At 44.0% G+C, this 23431-nt stretch overlaps 2 protein-coding genes across 3 annotated transcripts in view; one reads left to right on the forward strand and one right to left on the reverse strand.

The window, feature by feature from the left end:
- GLDC (glycine decarboxylase) overlaps positions 1-11841 on the forward strand; it is an 85310-nt gene extending 73469 nt beyond the window's left edge. The window contains exons 21-25 of the mRNA XM_029054659.2: positions 437-548; positions 4369-4464; positions 9185-9357; positions 10414-10494; positions 11116-11841. Of these exons, the coding sequence (XP_028910492.1) occupies positions 437-548; positions 4369-4464; positions 9185-9357; positions 10414-10494; positions 11116-11259 (606 nt within the window). The 3' untranslated portion in view covers positions 11260-11841. The remainder of the gene's footprint in view (positions 1-436; positions 549-4368; positions 4465-9184; positions 9358-10413; positions 10495-11115) is intronic.
- A 10051-nt stretch (positions 11842-21892) lies between these two features.
- Positions 21893-23431, reverse strand: part of UHRF2 (ubiquitin like with PHD and ring finger domains 2) — a 137091-nt gene continuing 135552 nt past the window's right edge. For both annotated transcript variants that reach the window (XM_029055634.2, XM_029055636.2), the window contains one exon: positions 21893-23075. In XM_029055634.2, the coding sequence (XP_028911467.1) occupies positions 22929-23075 (147 nt within the window). In that variant the 3' untranslated portion in view covers positions 21893-22928. The remainder of the gene's footprint in view (positions 23076-23431) is intronic.

Below are 23431 nucleotides of genomic sequence, written 5' to 3' on the forward strand. Positions count from 1 at the left end.
GGGGGAGATGAAGACTTGCCTGGCTGAAGGGTCTCATTGGCACACTGGGAAAAGTCATTTATAAGTGGTGAGAGAAACCCAGCTCAGTGGGGGGCCAATTCCCCCTTTGGCTTCTAACAATAAAGCTTCCCTGATTTAGGAGCCCACTGATTTCTTTCTGAAAATCAGCTTTGAAATTTGCTTGAAAAATGCTCTTCATTCCTAGTATGAAGAATTGAAACGATAGGAGAGAATCAACAGAGAAACTGAGACTTGGGAGAGATGGAAGTCTGGCCTAGTATTATTGGGCTTTTCCTATCCAAATGTGTAATAAAAAGGAGACCGAGCCCTCTCAAGCATTGAGATCATAGATCTGTGAATATGTTTTGTGAATGAATACTTGGAGCCAAAGTGATCTGTTCAGTGTTCTACAGATTATTTTTTATTCCTACTGCAGATGATGGGAGGAAAGGGCCTGAAGCATGCCACAGAGATTGCCATCTTAAATGCCAACTACATGGCCAAGCGATTAGAGAAGCACTACAAAGTCCTTTTCAGGGGTGCAAGAGGCAAGTATCAAATTTAGAGTTGTCGGCCAATCAATAGTTTGAGAGCTAACCCTACAGTGCAGAGCACTGCATGAAGCCCTTAGGAGAGTGTCAGAAAGTTAGAGGATGCAGTGCCTACTTTCAAGGAGGTGACAATCTAATGGGGGAAAGCAAAACAAAACTTTACAGAAAGGAAGACGACAATGGAAAGTTGGATATGTGGATGAGTAAAAGCTTAGTTAGTAGAGTATGTAAATCAGGAAATACCGAAGTGCAAGGGGTGGCTGTGAACACGTAAGTGTGGAGGTGGTGCAAAAGTACTGAGCTGATAGTTGGGAAGAGATGACCTAAGAAGTAATAGTGATCTGGGAAAGAGGAAGGCAGTGGTGATTATACTACTGAGAGAGATTTCCTAGCCAGCTATGTGGCCTCCATCACTGATTGCCCACTTAGTGGTCAGCATCTTCAATCTCCATGCCTCCCTCGAAACTTCCCCATTTATCCCCAGTGGGTCCCAGTCCCCATTAATGAAATTTAAGAAATATTGGCCTAAACCACGAAAGTCATTGAATTTGCCATAGCCTCCCTATCCCCTGTGCAATAGCCATAATGAAAATGCATCATTGAGAGTGGGAAGGACATTTCTCTCTTCTGCCTTTTAGCAGCTCTGGAGCCAGTTAATGTGAGGGTCTTATACTTAACAAATTGATGCTACCATACAAATAGAGAAAATGGATTGGTAGCCTAGTGATGATTCATTCAATTCATTCAATAGTATTTATTGAGCGCTTACTATGTGCAGAGCACTGTACTAAGCGCTTGGAATGTATAAATCGGCAATAGATAGAGACAGTCCCTGCCCATTGACAGGCTTACAGTCTAATCGGGGGAGACAGACAAAAACAATAGCAATAAATAGAATCAAGGGGATGTACATATCATTAAAGCAATAGCAATAAATAGAATGAAGGTGAAGTACATCTCATTAAAAAATAAATAGGGTAATAAAAATATATACAAATGAGCGGATGCGCACAGTGCTGAGGGGAGGGGAAGGGAGAGGGGAGAGGAGCAGAGGGAAAGGGGGGGAAAAGGGGGCTTAGCTGAGGGGAGGTGAAGGGAAGGGTAGAGAGACAGCAGAGGGAAAAGGGGAAGCTCAGTCTGGGAAGGCCTCTTGGAGGAGGTGAGTTCTCAGTAGGGCTTTGAAGAGGGGAAGAGAATTAGTTTGGCGGAGGTGAGGAGGGAGGGCATTCCAGGAGAGCGGGAGGACATAGCCCAGGGGTCGACGGCGGGATAGGCTAGAACGGGGGACGGTGAGGAGGTGGATGGCAGAGGAACGGAGCATGCGGGGTGGACAGTAGAAAGAGAGAAGGGAGGAGAGGTAGGAGGGGCAAGGTGATGGAGAGCCTTGTAGCCTAGAGTGAGAAGTTTTTGTTTCGTACAGAGATTGATAGGCAACCACTGGACATGCCCAGAGCGTTTCTGCAGGAAGATGAGCCGGGCAGTGGAATGAAGAATAGACTGGAGCGGGGAGAGACAGGAGGAAGGGAGATCAGATAGAAGGCTGACACAATAATCCAGCTAGGATATTATGAGAGCCCGTAACAGTAAGATAGCCGTTTGGGTGGAGAGGAAAGAGTGGATCTTGGCGATGATATAAAGGTGAGACCGGCAGGCCTTGGTGACGGATTGGATGTGTGGAGTGAATGAAAGAGCTGATTCAATAACCAGGAAGCAGAAAATTGCTATCAATCAGAAGTCCTGAGTCTGGTTTACCACTGCGATTAAAGGAATCCTCTCCAGATTGTAAGAAACACAGAGACCAGAGTAGATTGTGAACCATCTCAATCAATCAGTGGTATTTACTGAGCACTGTGGAGAGCACTGTACTAAGTAAGCACTTGGGAGAGAAAGTACAACAGAGGTGATAGACATGTTTCCTGCTCACAAGGAGTTTCAGTCTACAGTCCAGTCTCCAAATGAACTGTCCGATAGGTTCCATTTGGAATTTCAACTGACTTATGAACTGGCTCCAAGGTTGTCCTGTAAAACTTCATATTTTTTTTTCTTTCCTACATCTGGGCAGAAATACTGAAAGTTATTTTAGAAGAAAAATAAGAACCAGGAGAGAAGTGCTTTGTACTTTTGGGCCGTCCTTCTGTAGTTGGGTTAGTTTAAACTATATCCACAGCTCAGTATTTAAATCTTAGATCAAATGCAGTTACTCTGTTTTAAATGATAATTTTTTTTTTATCTGGAATGATTAATAGCACCTCTAATTGCCATGCGGGAAGGGATCAATAATTACTGAATTCTTTGTCCAACCCCCAAATCAACCATGTTCCTTCTGTTCCTGTAACAGTTTAAACCTCAGAATTTCGAAGTGTAAGAAAAATAGCTAGCATTGCAATTCCTGAAGGTGCAAATGTTTTCAGTAAATATTATTGTTTTGGGCAAATACTTTATTGAAAAAAGTAATCCCCAAATTCCTAGTGGGATTTTTTTTTTTACACAAAAGAAAAAGCTTTTTTACTAGCTGCTTAGCTTCATTTTAATCACATTTGCTTGTTATAAATAAGAATTATGTGATGGGCGTGGGTCATTTAGTGATAAATAACATGTGCTGATGTTTTTAGTTAACACCTGGTAAGGTGTCTATGAACTGCTCCCTTTTGACTTTTTAATAAAAGGTATACTATTTGGATACAGAGAGAATTGTTTTGCTAAATAAACACAGAGAAGGCAAATCTGTCATCACATATTCAGTGCTCTTATAGCAGGGATTGGGGTGAGGAATAGTAGCAATACCCTCTTCAGAGGTTGAAAGAGAGATTGATTACATAAAGTAAAACAATATTTTTAAAATAACCTAATTTCTCTCCTACCCCCCCAAAAAAGACTGCTCCATCTGCAACTTCAGATAGTGAGGAAAGTAAAGATACTCTGCACACAGTAAGCACTCAATAAATATGAATGAATGAATGAATGAATGAATGAATGAATATTAAACTCCACGATGTTATTTTTGAATTTCATAATTGCCCCTATGATAGCCTCTGGGCCCACCATGTCCAGAAGAAGAAAACTTCCCCAGTTGTTGGCGATAACAGGGATAGAACCCAGGGTTGAGTTTTTATGTTGAGTTCTTACAGGGATTTTCTGAATCTGACTTTGCACTTATAAATAGATTTCCTGAAATATTTTTGAATTGTAATTTGATTTGTCTTGTTTATGCGGCTGCCTTCAGCTGAGTAGCTGACAGAGCAAAACTTGTAACTGCAATTAGGGCTCATAAAAACGTCGTAGTTGTTTATTAATGTTATTAATTAGAGTGTTCTCTGGTGTGCATCATTTCTTCCCTCATCAAAAGTCACTGCCTTAAGGGCCAAAGAATCAGTTTGATCTAGTAGATAGAGCACAGAACAGCGCGTCAGGAGACCTGGGTTCTAATGCTGACTCTGCCATTTGACTACTCTGGGTCCTTGGGCAAGTCATTTAACTTCCCTCTGCCTCAGTTTCCTCACCTGTAAAATGGGGATAAATTACCTGTTCTCCTTTCCCCTTAAACTGTGAGCCCTAGGTGGGACAAGGACTGTGTCCAACCTGATTCCTGTGTCCACTCTGGTGTTTGGCACATAGTAAGCATTTAGCAAATTCCAGAAATATCATTATCAATCCAATGCACAGGGTAGTTGCAGGGCAGTAACAAGAAGCTACTGTGGGCCAGCTCTCCTAGGGACAGTAGTAGGATGGTTTGTAATTGGTTAGAAATTCCTGACACATAGCCGCCCGTTGGCTGTCTTGGATTTATTTTCTGAAATAATCTTGTGTTTCTGCACAGGCTATGTGGCTCATGAATTTATTCTGGACACCAGACCTTTCAAGAAATCTGCAAACATCGAAGCAGTGGATGTTGCTAAAAGACTTCAAGATTACGGTGAGGGACTTCCTAGAGTGTATGCTCTTGGCTGTTAAAGCCGGGGACTTTCTCTTTTTTACAAATTCCCAGTTGAGGAGTACAGTGTAAACAGAATTGGTAGACATATTCTCTGTCCACAGGGAGCTTACTGTCTCAAACGAAATAACAGACTCTAGAGTGAAATCCTTGTAACCCAATAATTAGATTGTAAGCTCCTTGTGGGCCAGGAACATATCTACCAACTCTGTTACAGTCTAAGCTCCCAAGTGCCTAGTAAAGTGCTCTGCACACAGTTAGTGCTCAGTAATTCCATTGATCAATAGTCCATTCTGGGGTTTGGTCTTCCAGTGGAACCTGACCCTAGGTCAGAAAGAGTTGAACAGTAATTAATAACCAATGGTTAAATGTTTAACACTCATTTTGCAGTTTTTAATAGTATAAATATATTTACAATATAATAAAAATAATGATGGTATTCAAGTGCTTACTCTGTGCCGAACACTGGATTAAACCCTGGGGTGGATACGAGCAAATCGGATTGGACACAGTCCCTGTCTCACGTGGGGCTCTCAATCCCCATTTCATAGATGAGGTAACTGAGGCATAGAGGAAATGAAGTGACTTCCCCCAGGTCACACAGCAGACATGTGGTGGAGCCGGGATTAGAACCTATGACCTTCTGACTCCCAGGCCTGTGCTCTAGCCACTACACCATGCTGCTTCTCTGTGTTCAGAGATGATAGGTTACAGCACGGCTTAGAGGAAAGAGCGTGGGACTAAGACAGAAGACCCAGCTTCTAGAACTGGCTTGGCTATTTGCCTGTTGTGTGACCTTGGACAAGTCACTTAATCTCTCTGTGCCCTGTTTCCTCCTCTGTAAAATGGAAATAAAATACCGGTACTTTCTACCTCTTAGACTGTGTGTCCTATGTGGGACAGGGACTGCGTCCGATCTCATTATTTTGTTTATCCGACTGTCTACCCCAGCGCTTGGTACCTAGAAAATGCTTAATACATACCATCATTATTCTTCTTATACAACTGCTAAATATACAGCTGTGTTGAAGAGGAACTTAATATGTGTGCCAGCCCCAGGAAAGCCAATAAATGAAGCAAACTTTGATGAGATACAGTGAAATCAACAACCTCTCCAATGGGGCTTTGGAGTCATTACTGACTCTTGAGAGTTCTCCTTCTATGTGATGGGGAGGGTGTATTCTCTTGCATCATTTTGCCTGCTGTTCAGGGGATGTGTCCATCAGTTACCCAGGAATGGTGAGTGACCGAGGGAGAGGAGACAGCCTCTGTAGTACTCTCCATTCAAGCTGCTATTTGGCGGATCCAAGCACTTATCCTATGCCACCTTGACTACTGCATCAGCCTCCTCACTGACCTCCCTGACTCCTGTCTCTCCCTACTCCAGTCCATACTTCACTCTGCTGCAAGGATCATTTTTCTACAAAACTGTTCTGTCCATGTTGCCGCACTTCTCAAGAACCTCCAGTGGCTGCCCATCCTTCCTCCTCATCACTTTGGTTTTAAAGCACTCAATCAGCTTGTTCCCCCCCTCACCACCTTGCCTGGCTGATTTCCTACTACATCCCACCCTGCACACTTCATTCCCCTAACACCAGCTTGCTCACTGTGCCCCGATTTCGTCTGTCTCACCAACGACCCCTTTCCCACGTCCTCCCTCTGGGCTGAAACTCCCCCCCACACACACACACATATGCCAGACCAACACTTTTCCCACCTTCAAAACCTTTTTACAGTTACATCTCCTCCAAGAGGCCTTCCCCGGGTAAGCCCTCTTTTACCCGACTCCCTCTCCCTTTTGTGTTATCTATTCACGTGACTCTATAACCTTTGGGCACTTGGTCTTCACCCTACCCTCAGCCCCACAGCACTTAGGTACATATCCTTATTTTTTTTATATTAATATCTGTCTCCACATCTAGATTGTGAGCTCCTTGTGGACAGAGAATTTGTCTACCAACTCTGTTGTAATGTACCCTCCCAAGAGCTTAATACAATGCTCTGCACACAGTAAGCATTCAATAAATGCCACTGCTTGATCAATTTGTTGTTCAGAAAGAAAAATTGTTGTTGACAAGTTTTCTGACTGACTTCATAACAAAATGTTAACCATGCATATCAAAATATTGGCTTCATTTTGATATGATCCCATATTGTGGGATCCATTTCTCACATATTGATGGGGGAAATGACCAAGTTTAAAGAGCAAAAAAGGGTTTGTGTGCCTTTCTCTGGGGCCCCTTTCTGTATGCTTTGTCTTCCCACAAACAGAGGGCAGCTGGAGTTGTGTGAAAAAGCTCCTCCGTCCGCCTCCTACGCTCCTATGCTCGAGCTGCTGAGTGCTGCTGGTGAAAGTCCAAGCACCAAGCCAACCTCACACACTTCAAATTTATCCTTTCCTGCCTTAACTCTGCCCTCTCCTCCGCCAGGCAAAGCTTCTTCTCCTCCCTCATCGACACCCATGCCCGTCACCCCCGCCGATTGTTCCGGACCTTTAACTCTCTCCTTAGGCTCCCTATTCCTCCCCCTCCCCCATCTCTCACCCCCAATGATCTGGCCACCTATTTCCTCACGAAAATCAACACGATCAGGTCTGAGCTCCCCAAAGTCACCCCTCCGCCTCTCCCCTCCCCCCCAACAACCCCCTCCCCTACTTTCCCATCCTTCCCTGCAGTATCCTCAGAGGAGATCTCCTCCCTCCTCGCAAGTGCCACCCACTCCACCTGCGCCTCGGACCCCATTCCCTCTCACCTTATTAAAACCATCGCCCCTGCCCTCCTACCTTCCTTAACTTCTATTTTTAACCACTCAATCTCCAAGGGCTCCTTCCCCTCTGCCTTCAAACATGCCCACGTCTCCCCCATCCTAAAAAAACCCGCTCTTGACCCCACTTCCCCCTCCAGTTATCGTCCTATCTCCCTACTACCCTTCCTTTCCAAAATCCTAGAACGAGTCGTCTACAATCGATGCTTAGAATTCCTTAACTCCCATTCTCTCCTAGACCCCCTCCAATCTGGCTTCCGTCCCCTCCACTCTACCGAGACTGCTCTCTCTAAGGTCACCCATGACCTCTTTCTTGCCAAATCCAATGGCTCCTACTCCATTCTAATCCTCCTTGATCTCTCTGCTCCCTTTGACACTGTCGACCATCCCCTCCTCCTCCATACCTTATCTCACCTTGGCTTCACAGACTCTGTCCTCTCCTGGTTCTCCTCTTACCTCTCTGGCCGGTCATTCTCAGTCTCCTTCGCTGGAGCCTCCTCCCCCTCCCATCCTTTAACTGTTGGAGTTCCTCAAGGGTCAGTTCTTGGCCCTCTTCTGTTCTCCATTTACACTCACTCCCTCGGTGAACTCATTCGCTCTCACGGCTTTTACTACCATCTCTACGCAGATGACACGCAGATCTACATCTCCGCCCCGTCCTCTCCCCCTCCCTTCAGGCTCGCATCTCCTCCTGCCTCCGTGACGTCTCCACCTGGATGTCGGCCCGCCACCTAAAACTCAACATGAGCAAGACTGAGCTCCTCATCTTCCCTCACAAACCCGGTCCTCTCCCAGACTTCTCTATCACCGTGGATGGCACGACCATCCTTCCCATCTCTCAGGCCTGCAATCTCGGTGTCATCCTTGACTCGTCCCTCTCGTTCACCCCACACATCCTATCCGTTACCGAGACCTGCCGGTTTCACCTCTACAATATCGCCAAGATCCGCCCTTTCCTCTCCACCCAAACGGCTACCTTACTGTTACGGGCTCTCGTTATATCCCGGCTAGACTACTGTGTCAGCCTTCTCTCTGACCTCCCTTCCTCCTCTCTCGCCCCGCTCCGGTCTATTCTTCACTCCGCTGCCCGGCTCATCTTCCTGCAGAAACGATCTGGGCATGTCACTCCCCTTCTTAAACAACTCCAGTGGTTGCCTATCGACCTCCGCTCCAAACAAAAACTCCTCACTCTAGGCTTCAAGGCTCTCCATCACCTTGCCCCTTCCTACCTCTCCTCCCTTCTCTCTACCACCCACCCCGCAAGCTCCGCTCCTCTGCCGCCCACCTCCTCACCGTCCCTCGGTCTCGCCTATCCCGCCGTCGACCCCTGGGTCACGTCCTCCCGCGGTCCTGGAACGCCCTCCCTCCTCACCTCCGCCAAACTGATTCTCTTTCCCTCTTCAAAACCCTACTTAAAACTCACCTCCTCCAAGAGGCGTTCCCAGACTGAGCTCCTCTTCTCCCTCTACTCCCTCTGCCATCCCCCCTTTACCTCTCCGCAGCTAAACCCTCTTTTTCCCCTTTTCCCTCTGCTCCTCCACCTCTCCCTTCCCATCCCCACAACACTGTACTCGTCCGCTCAACTGTATATATTTTCTTTACCCTATTTATTTTGTTAATGAATTGTACATCGCCTTGATTCTATTTAGTTGCCATTGTTTTTACGAGATGTTCTTCCCCTTGACTCTATTTATTGCCATTGTTCTTGTCTGTCCGTCTCCCCCGATTAGACTGTAAGCCCATCAAATGGCAGGGACTGTCTCTATCTGTTGCCGACTTGTTCATCCCAAGCGCTTAGTACAGTGCTCTGCACATAGTAAGCGCTCAATAAATACTATTGAATGAATGAATGAATGAATGAATGAATGAAAAGCTTATGAAAACTGCAGGGATGGTGGCCTTTGAAGTTGAATTTTGGTCTCTTTCCTTATATTACTAGGCTTCCATGCCCCAACCATGTCTTGGCCAGTGGCTGGTACCCTCATGATTGAACCCACAGAATCTGAAGACAAGGCAGAGCTGGACAGGTTTTGTGATGCGATGATCAGCATTCGACAAGAAATTGCTGACATAGAGGAAGGACGCATGGATTCAAGGGTTAATCCACTGAAGGTGAAATGGCCTTGGATCTTTGATTAAAGTTCTGGAAATGACATGTCTACCCAACGTGTCAGATTCCTTTTAACTCTTATTAGAAGAACATACTGTTGGGAGTTTAATCTGAATATGGGTGTATGTGAAGTGGGTATGTTCCTGAGAATATCCCAAAACTGTACCATGAAAAGAATTAAGTCCAATTTTTGTCAGATTCTTAACTACAATTTTCCCATGATATGAATATGATCAGTGGATTCAGAGCCAAGTCCCCAGTTACAAAACCCAAGGAAACAAACAAACAAAAAAATACCAGAAACAAACAAACAAAATAATACCGCTGGGGACAATTGGAAGAAGAAAAACACCCCAAACTCAGCAGTGAAATAGTCACAGTGTGCTGTGGTGAAGTTATTGTTCTGTGGTAATGTGAGGAACCAGTGAACTTTTTTTTTAAAAAAAAAGGTTCCTGGACCCAAATGGAGAAGTTATAAGTGCGTAGGATACTCAACCGATCCTAACTTACTAGTGGTTCGCAGAAACTCTGCTTGATATCATAGTTTAGGAGAGACACCAGAAGGTCTGTTCCTGTTTTTTTCGAAGGCTTCTGTTTTCTGTTTGGGGTATACTAACATCCTAAGTGTGGTAGGGGTATGGGGTGCAAATGAGCATGTTTCTAATTAGTAAATGGTGTCATGGCTGGAAGTAGAATATCCAGAGCAAACCAAACCCCAGGAAAAAAAAAAAACAGGCAAAACTTTACCAGATGTTGCATGTGTTATGAAGACTTCCTCCTTGCCTCTGGAAGAGCACAAGAACTGGCACCTTAAGATAGCTAGCGATGGATCAGATCCCTTTCCCAGTCATTTTGTGTGGCTGTGGTTCCATCGACGTCTCTCCCTTTCCCTTTCATTTGTTAATATTGATTTCTAAAATTGAAGGCATAGCTTATTACTAGAAGAGTTAAAGCATACAGTTTGCTTGTGGAATAGTAGGGGGAAATCTGGCCCTTTGGAGCCCTCAGAAACCCTACTTTGAACTCTGTCCTTCTCCGTGTCCTGTGTGTTCTTTCAGATGGCCCCACACTCCTTGACTTGCATTACGTCCTCTAACTGGGATCGTCCTTACTCCAGAGAGGTAGCAGCTTTCCCATTAGTAAGTAATTATCTTATATTGAAGTTGTTGAATCAGCCAGAGGCATTTGAGAGCTTACCGCATGCAGAGCACCTTACTAAGTGCTTGGGAACGTACAGTATGACAGCGGTGGTGGACCCGATCCCTGCCCACAAAGATTTTACCGTCTGGATGGGGAGACGGACATTAAAGTGAATTACGGAAACGTTTATCAGTTCTGTGGGGCCGAGGGTGGGGTGAATCTGATCTGAAGCGGTACAGATCCAAGTGCATGGGCAATGCAGGAGGGAGTAGGGAAAACGAGGGCTTAGTCGTGGATGGTCTTGCGGAGAAGTGCTTTCAGTACGGCTCTGAAGATGGGGAGAGTGATGGTCCGTTGGATACGAGGGGGAGGGAGTTCCAGGCCAGAGGGAGAACGTGAGCAGCTGGGGGGAAGGGAAGAAGATCTTAGTACAGTGAATTGCACTCAGAGGGTGCTTAAATACTTTTACTTCTACCACCACCAGCCTCAGTGATAGCCCCGGGCCACTCAGCCTCAGTTGAGGAGCCTTTCGTTCCGACTCCATAAGGAATTTCTCCTCGGATGTTAAGGATGGTGTCTCTCCAAATTGATATCTATTTCTTCCTGTTTACCCTCTGCAGCCCTTTGTGAAACCAGAGAGCAAATTCTGGCCCACGATTGCCAGGATTGATGATATCTACGGAGATCAGCATTTGGTGTGCACCTGCCCCCCGATGGAGGTTTATGAGTCTCCATTTTGTGAACAAAAGAGAGCTTCATCTTAGGTTTCTCTCCCTTGCTTTCAGGTGAATGAATCGATGCCTCACTGCAATGTTTTTCTAGCAAGATGTATTATTTTCCCTTCCCCGGAATCGATTAGGGGATTTGTATACTGTGTATATTTTGGTAATTTCCACACTGGTAATTGAAACTGCCAAACTCAATGTAAATACAATCAGTATAATAGGGGAAAGTTGCTTGTTTGAAAACTGACTTGTTTCAGTGCCTCAGTTTCCATGACTCTTGATGTTAAAGTTGCCTTGATTGAGCACCGTTTAATTTTTTTTCATGCCAGGAACTTAAGTAACATAGCAATTTTCCAGGCTTCGTGGTGGTTGTATGGAAAGACAAGTGTATTTTTCTTTCCGAAGTTGAATTGATGACTCTTGCTAACTGAGGGAAATCCCATGGCAAACGTTTACATTTTGTACAGATGGACGAAGCTGTTTTATTACTAATTTGTCTACTCTATTGCGATCAGTAACGCTGGTAGTGTTTTAAAGGAAGTAAATGAACCTTTCTTACCTGTACCCTGTATTTCTATCTGCCCGTGTTAGCATTCCAATAAAATCAAGTTTTGAGAGTGCCCTATGTTAGTCTGTTTCAGACGTCCTGCCAGCCATCTCTGTTTTTTACGGTGACCATCTCTGTGGCACCCCGGCCTCCGGCAGAGTAGCCGAGGATACTGCCTGTCCTGCTGCCTTGAAGCCCACGTTGCTATTACCGCTATCCCGTGCTGCTGCCTCCATATGCCAGCCACTCTTCTGGGCCCCATCACTGCCTCCTGTGTCCATGTAGGTGATGAAGGCACTGTTGGAGGCGTGGAACTCCTTAGAGCCTGGGGGGTGGTGGGAGAGAGAAAAATATTGCCCATTCCATCGCTGCTTTCCTCGTTTCCTTGGTCCCCCTACCCTTCTCACTTAACACCTCCCAGGTGACCTCTCCTCTCCCGGGCGAAACAAAGGAAAGGCCTTCCTGTTGATCTCCCCACCTCAACACATAGAGATCTTTTTATACTTTTTGTCCTTGTTTTGTTGAGGCCATGAGGTGCCAAGCAAGTTCTTGAGATAAGTATGAGAACCTCCTGCTGATACTGCTGGGTTAAAGCGGCCTTTTGAGGACTTAGGTTTTATTCCACAGAGAACTTGCCAAGAACCTTCATGTGTGTGTGTGTGTACATACATGAGATGTCTATATAGATATATGTATTATCTATATAGTCACCTCTATATAATATATATAATAATGTTGGTATTTGTTAAGTGCTTACTATGTGCAGAGCACTGTTCTAAGCACGGGGGTAGATACAGGGTAATCAGGTTGTCCCACATAAGGTTCACAGTTAATCCCCATTTTACAGATGAGGTAACTGAGGCACAGAGAAGTGAAGTGACTTGCCCACAGTCACACAGCTGACAAGTGGCAGAGCCGGGAGTCGAACTCATGACCGCTGACTCCGAAGCCCAGGCTCTTTCCACTGAGCCATGCTGCTATAGGCATATAGAGAGATATAGATATGTCTATAGTGCCTGTTGGAGTGTCACAGAACTATTTGCTCCTGTGACATGCAGCAGATAATTTTTCTACCTGTTTTCTCTTTTTTTTACATTATTTCCTCTTCTCAATTTGGGAAACCCTATTGAGTTTCTTGGGCAGGAAACATGTCTACCAACTGTTATAATGTACTATCCCAAGCGCTACATACAGTTCCCTGCATACGGTAAGCATTCAATAAATATGATTTAGTGATTGATTTCTTCTTGCACTGTTGCTACTGAAAAAGGAACCTTTGGCAGCCACATAGAACATCTTTAGTGCATCCCTAATTAACTCTTTTAGGTGCAGCTCCTCTACTGACATGAATTTGATGAATAATTACTATTAATAATAATAATAATAATATAGCTGGTATGTGTTAAGTGCTTACTATGTGCCAAGCACTGTTCTAAGCGCTAGGGTAGATGCAAGGTAATCAGGTTGTCCCACGTGGGGCTCACAGTCTTAATCTCCATTTTACAGATGAGGTAATTGAGGCACAGAGAAGTTAAGTGACTTGCCCAAAGTCACACAGCTGACAAGTGGCGGAGGGGGATTAGAACCCGTGACCTCTGACTCCCAAGCCCGTGCTTTTTCCACTAAGCCACGTTGCTTTTCTGATTGATTATAAAAAAGATTGTTGGCATCACTGCCAGCTCGTATAGTGCTGGTATCTGCTGTTTCTGTTCAAAGATGGATGAAGAAGCCACCCTTCCGGCCCTTCCCACTTTAGATGCCCACTGCACACCACGAGGGATCATCTCTGACTCCAGGGTGGTAGATTATCCTGAAAAGAAGAATCCAAAGCCACCTCTGTCTACCTTCCCCACCAGCTTAGCCTCCAACTGCACTCTAGCAGGCCAAGGGCAAGAGGGAGCTAGTCAATACCGTCTTATTGCAGGACATCCCTCCTTGATGTTCTGTCTTTATGCTATATTCCAGGATGAAAGGTTAAAAATGCCTAATGAACCAAAAATATTTTCATCAGCTCACAGCTGATATTAGTCGAGACCCACATGGGTACTAGTTTCAGACTTGATTAATAAGTTTCTCCAGTTTACTGTTCAATTTCCTATTAGCTAACTGCTCTCAGGTCCAAACTTTTTCTTTAATGGTATTTGTTAATCACTTACTATAGGCCAGGCACTGTACTAAGTACTGGGGTAGATGCAAGCCAATCAAGTTGGACACAGTCCATGTCCCACATGGGACTCATAGTCTTTATTTCCATTTTACAGAGGGGGTTACAGGCACAGAGAAGCTAAGTGACTTGGCCAAGGTCCCACAGCAGACAAGCGGTGGAGCCTGGATTCAATCCCAGGTCCTTCTGACTCCCAGACTGTGCTCTATTCACTAGGCCACAGTGCTTCTCTAAGGCCTCACTGCTTCTCTTGTGAGCGCGTGCTTATTTCAGTGTAGTGGAACCTAGCTGTTCAACTTCTTTTGTCAAAGTCCTTTCCCTACAGTAGGGTGAGCCTAAGGCAGGGAGGTTTGGCAGTAAATTGTCATTAATAGTGTCAGTACCTTTCTCCTCTCTGCTATACTTATTTTCCATTGTTTGGGCCACCTGGGGAACTGACATATTTCCCGTCTCTCTTCTGATTGTCTCTGGGCAGAGATGAATTAGCCCATGATTGCCTGCAGGCAAGCATGTACAATATGTACAATAATGTACATCTTACCTACAAGTGCATATGTAGGTAAGAGGTGAAAGTGGGGAATCCTAGTAATATCTAGAAAGGGAAATCAGTACTCAGTTAACAGGGCAAAGGGAGAGCAATATTAAGTGGGAAGATTCGGTAATTAGCACTTAAAGCAGCTGGTGTAAATTGGAAAGAAATAGGATGAAGAAAAAGAACAAGTAAAGCTTATACTCAAAAATGCAAAATGCCATTTTTTTGAATGCTGTTCAGTAAGGAGACCCAGATATGCTCTTGCCCAGACCTTGAAATTTCTAGTCCCTAGCTTCTGACTAGGGACTCTACATATTCTGTTGCTTCTCCCTTCCTGTCATTTATTTTAGTGTCTGCCGCTCCCTGCTAGGTTGCAAACTTCTTGAAGGCAGGGATTGAGTCTTCTAATTCCATTGTGTACTCTCCTAAGCACTTACTACAGTGCTTTTGCATAGAATAAGTGCTCAATAAATACTACTGATTGGTTAGTTGCCTAGGGGCACTTACATAAAAATTACCAGCTTGAGTTCACTTCCACCATTACCATTTTATCTATAGGAGAGTCTCTAATCAGGAATGAAAGAAACGGTGTGGCCTAGTGGAAAGAGCACGGGTCTGGGAGTCTGGGGATCTGGGTTCTAATCCTGACTCTGCCATTTGTCTGCTGTGTGACTTTGGGCAAATCACTTAACTTCTCTATGCCTCTGTTTCCTCATCTGTAAAATGGGGATTAAATCTGTCATCCTACCTAGATTGTGAGCCTCATATGGGACAGGGACCATGTCCAAAATGATTATCATGTATTTAAATAGTAAGGAATCTGAAAAATTTCAGAGTTCCAAATGATATTTGGAAATACTTGAAGAAAATCTTCTTCCAGATTTTCTTGAAGAATGATCATCTGAAGACTGGATGCTGGGTTTATATTTCATTTGCCATTCATCATAATGCAGCATTTTTCCTGAAATATGATTTTTTGGGGGGGAGCATGGGCACACGGAGGGTGTCATCTCATTTTACTTTGTGTTTAAATTTTATGACTCCTGGCTTCTGGCCGTTTCTCTCAAATGTGGCTTATTTCCAGGTTTATGCCTCCTTTGACAAGGGAAAGAGTTTGATTTCCAGGAGATAGAAGAATAGGGTTGAGGAGACTTCTTTTCTGGAGAATCAATGGATCTGGCCTGCCAGAAACCACTTCCCTTTTCTGCCTCCATCATATTTCACTAATGCAACAGAATTTATATTCAGGCCCATGGCAATTGGCTTACTTGGATTAAGATGCATGTGTGCACATACATATTTACATACATATACACAGAAAAACCCCTATTTTAATTCCAATTTACCCAAAGGTTGCTCTGAAACAGCTTCTTTATATTTTCAATCATTTAGTGATGCAGTGGGGCTTCTAGGATATAGTAACTCTGACCAATGGCAACAGAACACTCAGTATTCAAATCTGGGCAACTAACCGCTCACTAACATGCCTTCTTTCCTGTGAAGCAAGGCTGGAATAGCTAGCTTAAGCATTCCAGACTGGAGTTACACCCCATCATTAAGAGACATGCAATTATAAAACATTACTGCTTGCGCGTTTTCTCTCTCGCGCTCTCTCTCTCTCTACTTACCATTTCTCATCCACATCACCAAAAACTAGTGATCAGTTATTTGAATTTGGAGCTGAAGAAAAGCTATACCTCTCCATCTCTAGGGAAATGTCCTTTGTTTTTTAGGATGACGATCACCTAATGGTGAAATCTCAACCACGGGTGGGTGTGGCTGCAAATTCTACATATGGGGTAGCTTGTCTGAGTTTCAGATGCTGTTTGGGGTTTTTGTAGTTTAGGTAATTTCACTGTAGTTGTAGAAGGGAGTGAAAGAGATTTTTGTCTTATTCCAATGAGTTTCCCTTGACTAATGTACTAATGGAGCTTGGGTGAAGTCTGAATCTGCCAATGTTGGATCACTGGATCCTGTTCCCTCAATGTTTGTCTCATACTGAGGTATTTAGGGCCCCAACAGGATCCATCCATCTAGCAAACTGCCTTTGTAGCCAGGAGAACCAGCCTTTTGGAACTAGGTGGCTAGAGGTAATTTATAATTGTCAGCAGGCTTTATCTATTGGTATGTTTTTCTATCCTCCAGCCCTTCTCCATAAATGTCCCAAGTGCCTTGAGCTGGAAGTGGTAGACTGTAAGGAATTGTTCTGGTAATTGGTTGGAAGTGGTGCTCTAAGAAGTTATGCAAACTCCTCTTTACTCTTCTGCCACACTAATAAAGGGAGAATTTAGGACCATAAACAGACCCAGGGAAATGCATTGTAGGGGTTGAAGATGTGGGGATCCACTTGTCCAGACCATCCAGCCAGCACGGTACTTTTGCTTTAAAAAATATGAAGCAGCTGCTCGTGAAGCCAGAGGTCTATCTTGACTGTAGAGCACACATATGCATCGTTAACCCCATTGTGCGTTAATATTCTTTACTACATGTATAGCCTCCCTGTGCTTGCCAGGCCCAATTACACCTCCACCCCCTTTCAGCCCCCGATTTTGGAAGGGGCTAGACCAGTTCTTAGTTATCTTTTATACCTCAAAGTGTTGTAAAAGAAAGTGTGCTGTATTCAAAGACCATTTTCCAGGACCCAAGTCTTCTTTTCCTCTGCAGGATCCAGGTTAGTTTGTTTTGCTTTTTAATAACACATGCCCAGCTGTCTCATCCTTGGTCTCCTTCTCATTTTCATTAGGTGCACAAAGTGAAATCACTAGTGTTTTCATTAGTAATTTTTCTGTCTCCCCATTTAAATTGTAAGATCCTGGAGGGCAGGGAATGTGTGCCTTGCTACTGTTGAACTCTTTCCAATGCTTAGTATCAATCAGCCAGTGGTATTTATTGAACACTATGGGTAGATGAGCACTGTAACTAAGCTCTTGGCACAGTACAACAATTAGCAGCGGGGAGGGCAGGCATTAATAAAAAAAATTATAATTTGTAATATACAATTTTAAGGTAATATGCAATAAGTGCTCAAAAGCCATTGATTGACTTGTAATATCACAAGCCTTATCTAGTGGGATGAACTTTTGTCATTTTTTGAGGTGGAATTTAAGGGGCTATCTTCATATGTTTTGGTATATTTTTGGTCAGTAAAGCCCTTAGCACGTAAGGGTTTTAAATAACAGCAAAACCCACAAAATCCTTTAAGACTGTAAGGACTGGGATATTTAGATGGCTGACACCTGGTGCCATGCCAACTTTCCTCAACTTTCTGCCTTATTCGGAACTACAGTCCTATGCTGTTTTCATGGCCGAAGCCCAAATAGATGCACACGGATTCCTTCTTCATATAGCTCAGATACAAAGAGAGAGTCGATATGTCTGGCATATGGGACGGGAAAAAAACAAACAAAAAAACACGACCCACTTGCATTGCAGACAACACTTTACTGAACATGTACTACACAAGAGCATTAAAGCTCCCCAAAATAGATTATCTTGATGCTTTTATTGGTTAGAAAAGCTGTTTCAAATACATTCCAAAGACAATGAGGAAAATAGTTTCCATGGAATAACGAGGCAGTCGTGTGAACTGTTAGAAGCAGAAGTTGGCAACTGGGCCTGCAAGACAGGCAGTATTTGGTGCCCAACAAGAGATGGGGAGTGCTAGTAATGCTGCTTCTGCATTTGGTCTGGAAATGAGATTTCAGCTTTTGAGAGGGTCTGTCTGCCAATTAGAAAATCCCCACATTGAAGACTAAGTTTTACGGAAAATGTAGATGGGGTGGAAAGAGAAGCTGAATAAAGGAGACGATGGCAAAAGCAGTGGGGGCTCACACTGAAAGACATCTAAGAGATTTTAAGAATCCTCGGTTTGAGTAATGTATTTTGCAGAAAGCAACTGTTGAGGTGCCAAAGCCGACACCGCTGCCTTTGGCTCATTGTTAAAATGGAATATAAACACTGCACTCTCAATGAGGAACATGTGCGCTTGTTACACAATAGGAAACATCATTTGCTCCAATTCTTCCTGAAACCAGGGCCCAAATCGCCCACTTGGGCACTTTCTAAGTGGACACTGAATAGTAGAGGCAGAGAGTACCAGGAGTACTACACTGGATACAGATGGAACCAAGCCATCAGAACCAGGCTGTGCTTTCGATGTCGTAGTGGCCTCCCCAAACCTACCCTCCACCACTGCATTAGGTAAAAGTTGACTTCTGAAACAGCTGGCACAGTCCACCTCGACATCGAGAATGAGTAGGGCAAGCCTACTCTAAGCAAAGGCCCACTCTAGATTCTTTTTCCCAGCCCGAAGCCCATCCACGCAAATGAGAAGCAGCATGGCATAGCGGATAGATCACGGGCCTGGGAGTCAGGTCATGGATTCTAATCCTGACTTCACCGCTTGTCTGCTGTGTGACATTGGGCAAGTCGCTTTACTTCTCTGTGCCTCAGTTACCTCATCTGGAAAATGGGGATTGAGACCGTGAGCCCCACGTGGGACAGGGACTGTGTCCAACCCAAATTTGCTTGTATCCATCCCTGGCACATAGTAAGCGCTTAACAAATGCCATTTATAAAAATAAAATAGTAAGCGGAGGAAAGGCTACGTTTCCAAATAGCCTGTCGGGCAGCAGCCTCCTAGAATAGCAGCGGCCAAGGTGTTAATCAATGGGTGTCCATCCTCAGCTTAAGCGGGGTGAGAGCCTCACCTATTTGGGTCTCTGTCGTAGGCCTTGGACATTGCTTCGATCCCATTCAGGCAAACCCGCCATCCAGGTCCCCAGTGATATGACAGCCAGCAGGGCAAGATCTTCATCTGGCCACTCACTGGACTCTGATTCTAGAATTTGGACTGAGTTTTTTTGGTTTTTCATTTCCTGTGTGTTCCCTCAAAAAAAAAGTTAAAGGAAACCTAGGAGGTGGTGCCTTTTATTTCAGTGACATGAAAGATCTCCTGACCTGGGCACCAAAGAATTAAATGAGAAATATCACTGCTTACAGAACACATTCGAATGAGCAGGTTGGATCAGAGACGTTCAAATGCCCAGAGGGATTAAGAGAAAGCCGTGATGCCGTCCAAGTCACCATTTAACATGCAACTTGAAGAGCTGATTGAGGCAAGTCAAACTCAGCCCCTCGATGGGCAAATGGTCAGTGCCCTGGAGGGTGGGGGTGGGGGTGGGGGAATGCCTTAACTTCACCTAGCTTGAATCCAGCTCCATCAGAGTAGGCTGATACTGGCCCAGCTATTTAGGTGTAGCTAGTTGGCTGGTCATTTGATGGGCCACAACTAGCTCTCTGTTCCACTGCTAACCCGCCACTGGAAGGATATGGCTGTCAGGAAGGGGACTAGACAAGAAATCCAGTGAAATGCTGAGGCAAATGGATATCTAAAGCAGCTTTTCCCAACCATAATGCCAGCACATCAAGTGGGGACGGTGTGGAGTTTCCAAAGTCACTAGTCTTTTGATTTGGCTAATAAAGGCAAACAAACGTCTTGACATGCAGAAGTGGCAGAAGCTTGTGTGTTCCTCTTCACCGCCTGTGGAAGCCAGGTAAAGTTGGAGAAAGCAGAGCATTGGCTTTAACACAGTGATCAAACACAAAAGTACATCTATTTCTTTCAGGAGAAGTGTGTACGGAGAGAGAACTCCAACACCCCTATCTTAAGCACTTAATGAAATTGCTTCTTATTGTCTGGAGGGAACGTGGTCATATGGGAAGCAGCGAGGTCAGGTCGACAGATAAGCATTTTTGCTCATAACCCAAGTGGCTTTTCAAGCTGCCACTTGTCTCGTATTAGAAGGGAGGCAGCTCAGATGCTGTGGAAAATAGGGATGCTTTGAGCAAGAAAAATGGTGGGAGCTACTGGTCTAAAGAAGCTTGAATAACACCCTTCCTTCGGGGTTAGAAAGGCATATGTGGTAGTATCCTCAACACCAGAGAAAGTGCTGTCCTTGAACAGTTCACCGTTTTTCTCTCAGACTCCAAAGTGGGTTAGAATTCATCTTGTATGTGCGGCAATGCTTGGTCTCTAACAAGACGATGAAATTTTACATTGGGTCCACTGGCCCGAATTCCTTAATGCTCCCTGGGCAAGTCTGTTTGGGAAGCAATGGGAATTCTTGTGATTGTTTTAAGTGAATATTCTGGGCAGGGAGCGACTCACCTACTATTAACTCCCCAAACACCAGGTACCAGATAATAAGGTGAGATTGATTTGGTGAAGCAGAATACGGTTCACCATTCCCTCTTTGTAATTAGGAATAAAAAAGGGGTTTAAAATGGGCAAAAAATACAAACAGCTATTGGAAACAAATTTTTTTTAAAATCATGGCAAGTGAAATTGCAATCAATCTGCTCATGAACCATAGACGAACTTAAAGAGGGAACGATCTCCCATATTTGGAGATATAACTTCAAAATCTACTGCTCATATGTCTGTTTCAACAAAACGGGAAGAATCGGTTTATAGAAACAGTCTCCTTCCTCAGCTTCAACAGCTGATTTTAATGATCATGTGATCAGGACCCACTAAGGGATGTGGCTCCTAACGGGCATTTCCAATAAGGTATGCGGTGCTTCAACTTGCTGCTGCTACTTGAAATTTTCTAGAAATGATCCAAAAGACTATCAATATTTTTACTTTGTCCAGTTGCACAACCTTTCAGGTTAACTTGAGCTACTGGTAGCTTTAATACAGCACCCCCCACGCTCTCCCCCAACCCCCCACCATTGGCAGATACAAAAGGCTTTATCTCAAGCGATAGGAAATCTCTCTCTCATAACAGTCAGCCTGTGGTAATGTTTACTGCACACAAAAGATATCAGTCTGTTCACAGGATAGTTAAAATGATATCCGAGTTTAAGCTCGAGTCAAACGGGACTATAATTTCCTACGGTTTCTCAGCCAGAGCAGAAAAGCTCACTGGGATGTTACACTGTTAGACCAGAGCAATACTGATGTAATTTGTGAGCATGATTTAAGGCGGGAGAGAGAGATGTGACAGGGGGATAGTGGGGCTGAAAGTAGTTCGGCTCTTATCCCTATTTCATTTTTTTACCACATGTATTGAAGTATCACTTGTTTCTACTTTCTTGGGTGGGTTTACTTTTCTACCGGCAAAGTTTTTAGCCACTGGAATTTTTGCTTGCAAAGAGAAAGAGACACACAGCCCCAGTGTACAGTACTTTGCGGAGGGCTTGGGCTAGGGGTGGGGATTGGCCATTTCAGACTTTGAGCTTAACAAGGCTAGTAAAAGCAATCTGAAACCCAGTAAGCAGAGGGTGGGAGAGGTCTGGTTTCAAAAGGTAACCATCTGCCAGTATACATGATGCTTATCTCTAGCTCTCGTCACCAGTATCTGAAATGAAATTTTAGATGAAATGTCTATTATTCTATAAAAATTCCACACAAAGAAAAACGGACTCCTTTGTTAAAATTCTTGATGTCAACAAGGTTGTACAACAATACAAGGCAACAAAAATAATTAGCAAATTTTTTTCTGAATCATAAAATATTTAATAAGGTATATTTTGGGGGAATATACTGTATATAAAATTTAAGATCACAATATGAAGCGATTTCAACCCTCTCCAAGCTAGCACTGCCTTCAATGCTGTGTAGATGTTTGCCACTGATACAAGACCTACTAAAAGCATACAGTTTTAACTAATACAAAAGTGGCTTGTTCCATATGAAATATTTTTTACACAACTAGAGTGTCTTGAATACCTCTTAAGTGCAAAAAACACAGATCACTTTACACTAATGTAGCAACAATGCATTCATATTGTTCTCATTAGTCATTAGTAGTCAACTTGCATAAGATACAAGAAAAAGCACAATGAAGCTCACAAAAATAGACTTAAAATCAGCCTGTTCTTGCCAAAAAAAAAAAATACAGCATAATGGGAGAAAGGACGAAAAGAAAGGATTATGCACACCACAGAATCTGCTGTTCTTTAATCAAACTGGCTTAAGTGCTGTTTTGTTTTGTTTTTTCCCCTCACTAAAATCAAATTGCATGGACCAGGCACAAATATATTTGGGCGGCAGTGTGTAGCTAAATTTCAACTGACCAATTTATTTTTCAAAAATCCCCACAAATTCTTTTCCTCTGTCCTGAGGTAGTTATAAAAGCAAAATTAAACAAAACAAACCACAACTTGAGCATCAGCTAGGTTGACCAGTCAAGGCTGAGGCTTCAAATTTTCACTCCTCTATTAAAACTAGTTGTCAACGGGCAGAAACTACCTTTTGATGTTGAAAGACAGTTGATAAATGGATTTCTCACTACACAAAGAGAGATGGCTCCGTGGGGAAGAGGGTTAGCTGCTTCAGAATGTGACAATATACGCTGAGTCCCATCACGCCTGTTGGTCCACTGTTGCATTTTCCCATATTTCGCTCTCCTTTACTGTCTCAAAAGTCTCTGGGAGAAGTATGGTAAAAGCTGGACATATCATCGTCCTTTGCTGTAGCCAGGGAAGAACTGGTCGAGTAGTGTCTGCAGAATCTTATTGGGAACCATTGTGTAGCCCTTTCCGAGGTCGTAACGACAAGCAGGACAGGTGAAGACTTCAGCCCGAAAGGAACGCTGTAAGCAACTCTAGGATACACCCACGCACACACACGGATCAGTTAGAATCATTTAGCCAAACTCATGAATGCCCTTCCTACAAATTCTTTCTATCAATCAATCAATGGTATTTTTTAAGCGCTTACTGTACTGAGCACCTGGGAAAGTACGACAGCGTTGGTAGGCATGATCCTTATCCCCAAACAGCTAATCAATCAAGTGTATTTAGCGAGCATTTACTGTGGGCGTAGCGCTTCACTAAACACTTGTTAGACTTCGATAGAAGTTGCTAGACGAGTTCCCTGTCCACAAGGTGCTTACGGTCTAGAGGGAAGTCTAGTTGGGGAGGCGGACATTAGGTTACAGAGAGGGGAAGCGGCAGAGTG

The sequence above is a fragment of the Ornithorhynchus anatinus genome, chromosome X5 (assembly GCF_004115215.2).
Source record: "Ornithorhynchus anatinus isolate Pmale09 chromosome X5, mOrnAna1.pri.v4, whole genome shotgun sequence".
Lineage (NCBI taxonomy): Eukaryota > Metazoa > Chordata > Mammalia > Monotremata > Ornithorhynchidae > Ornithorhynchus > Ornithorhynchus anatinus.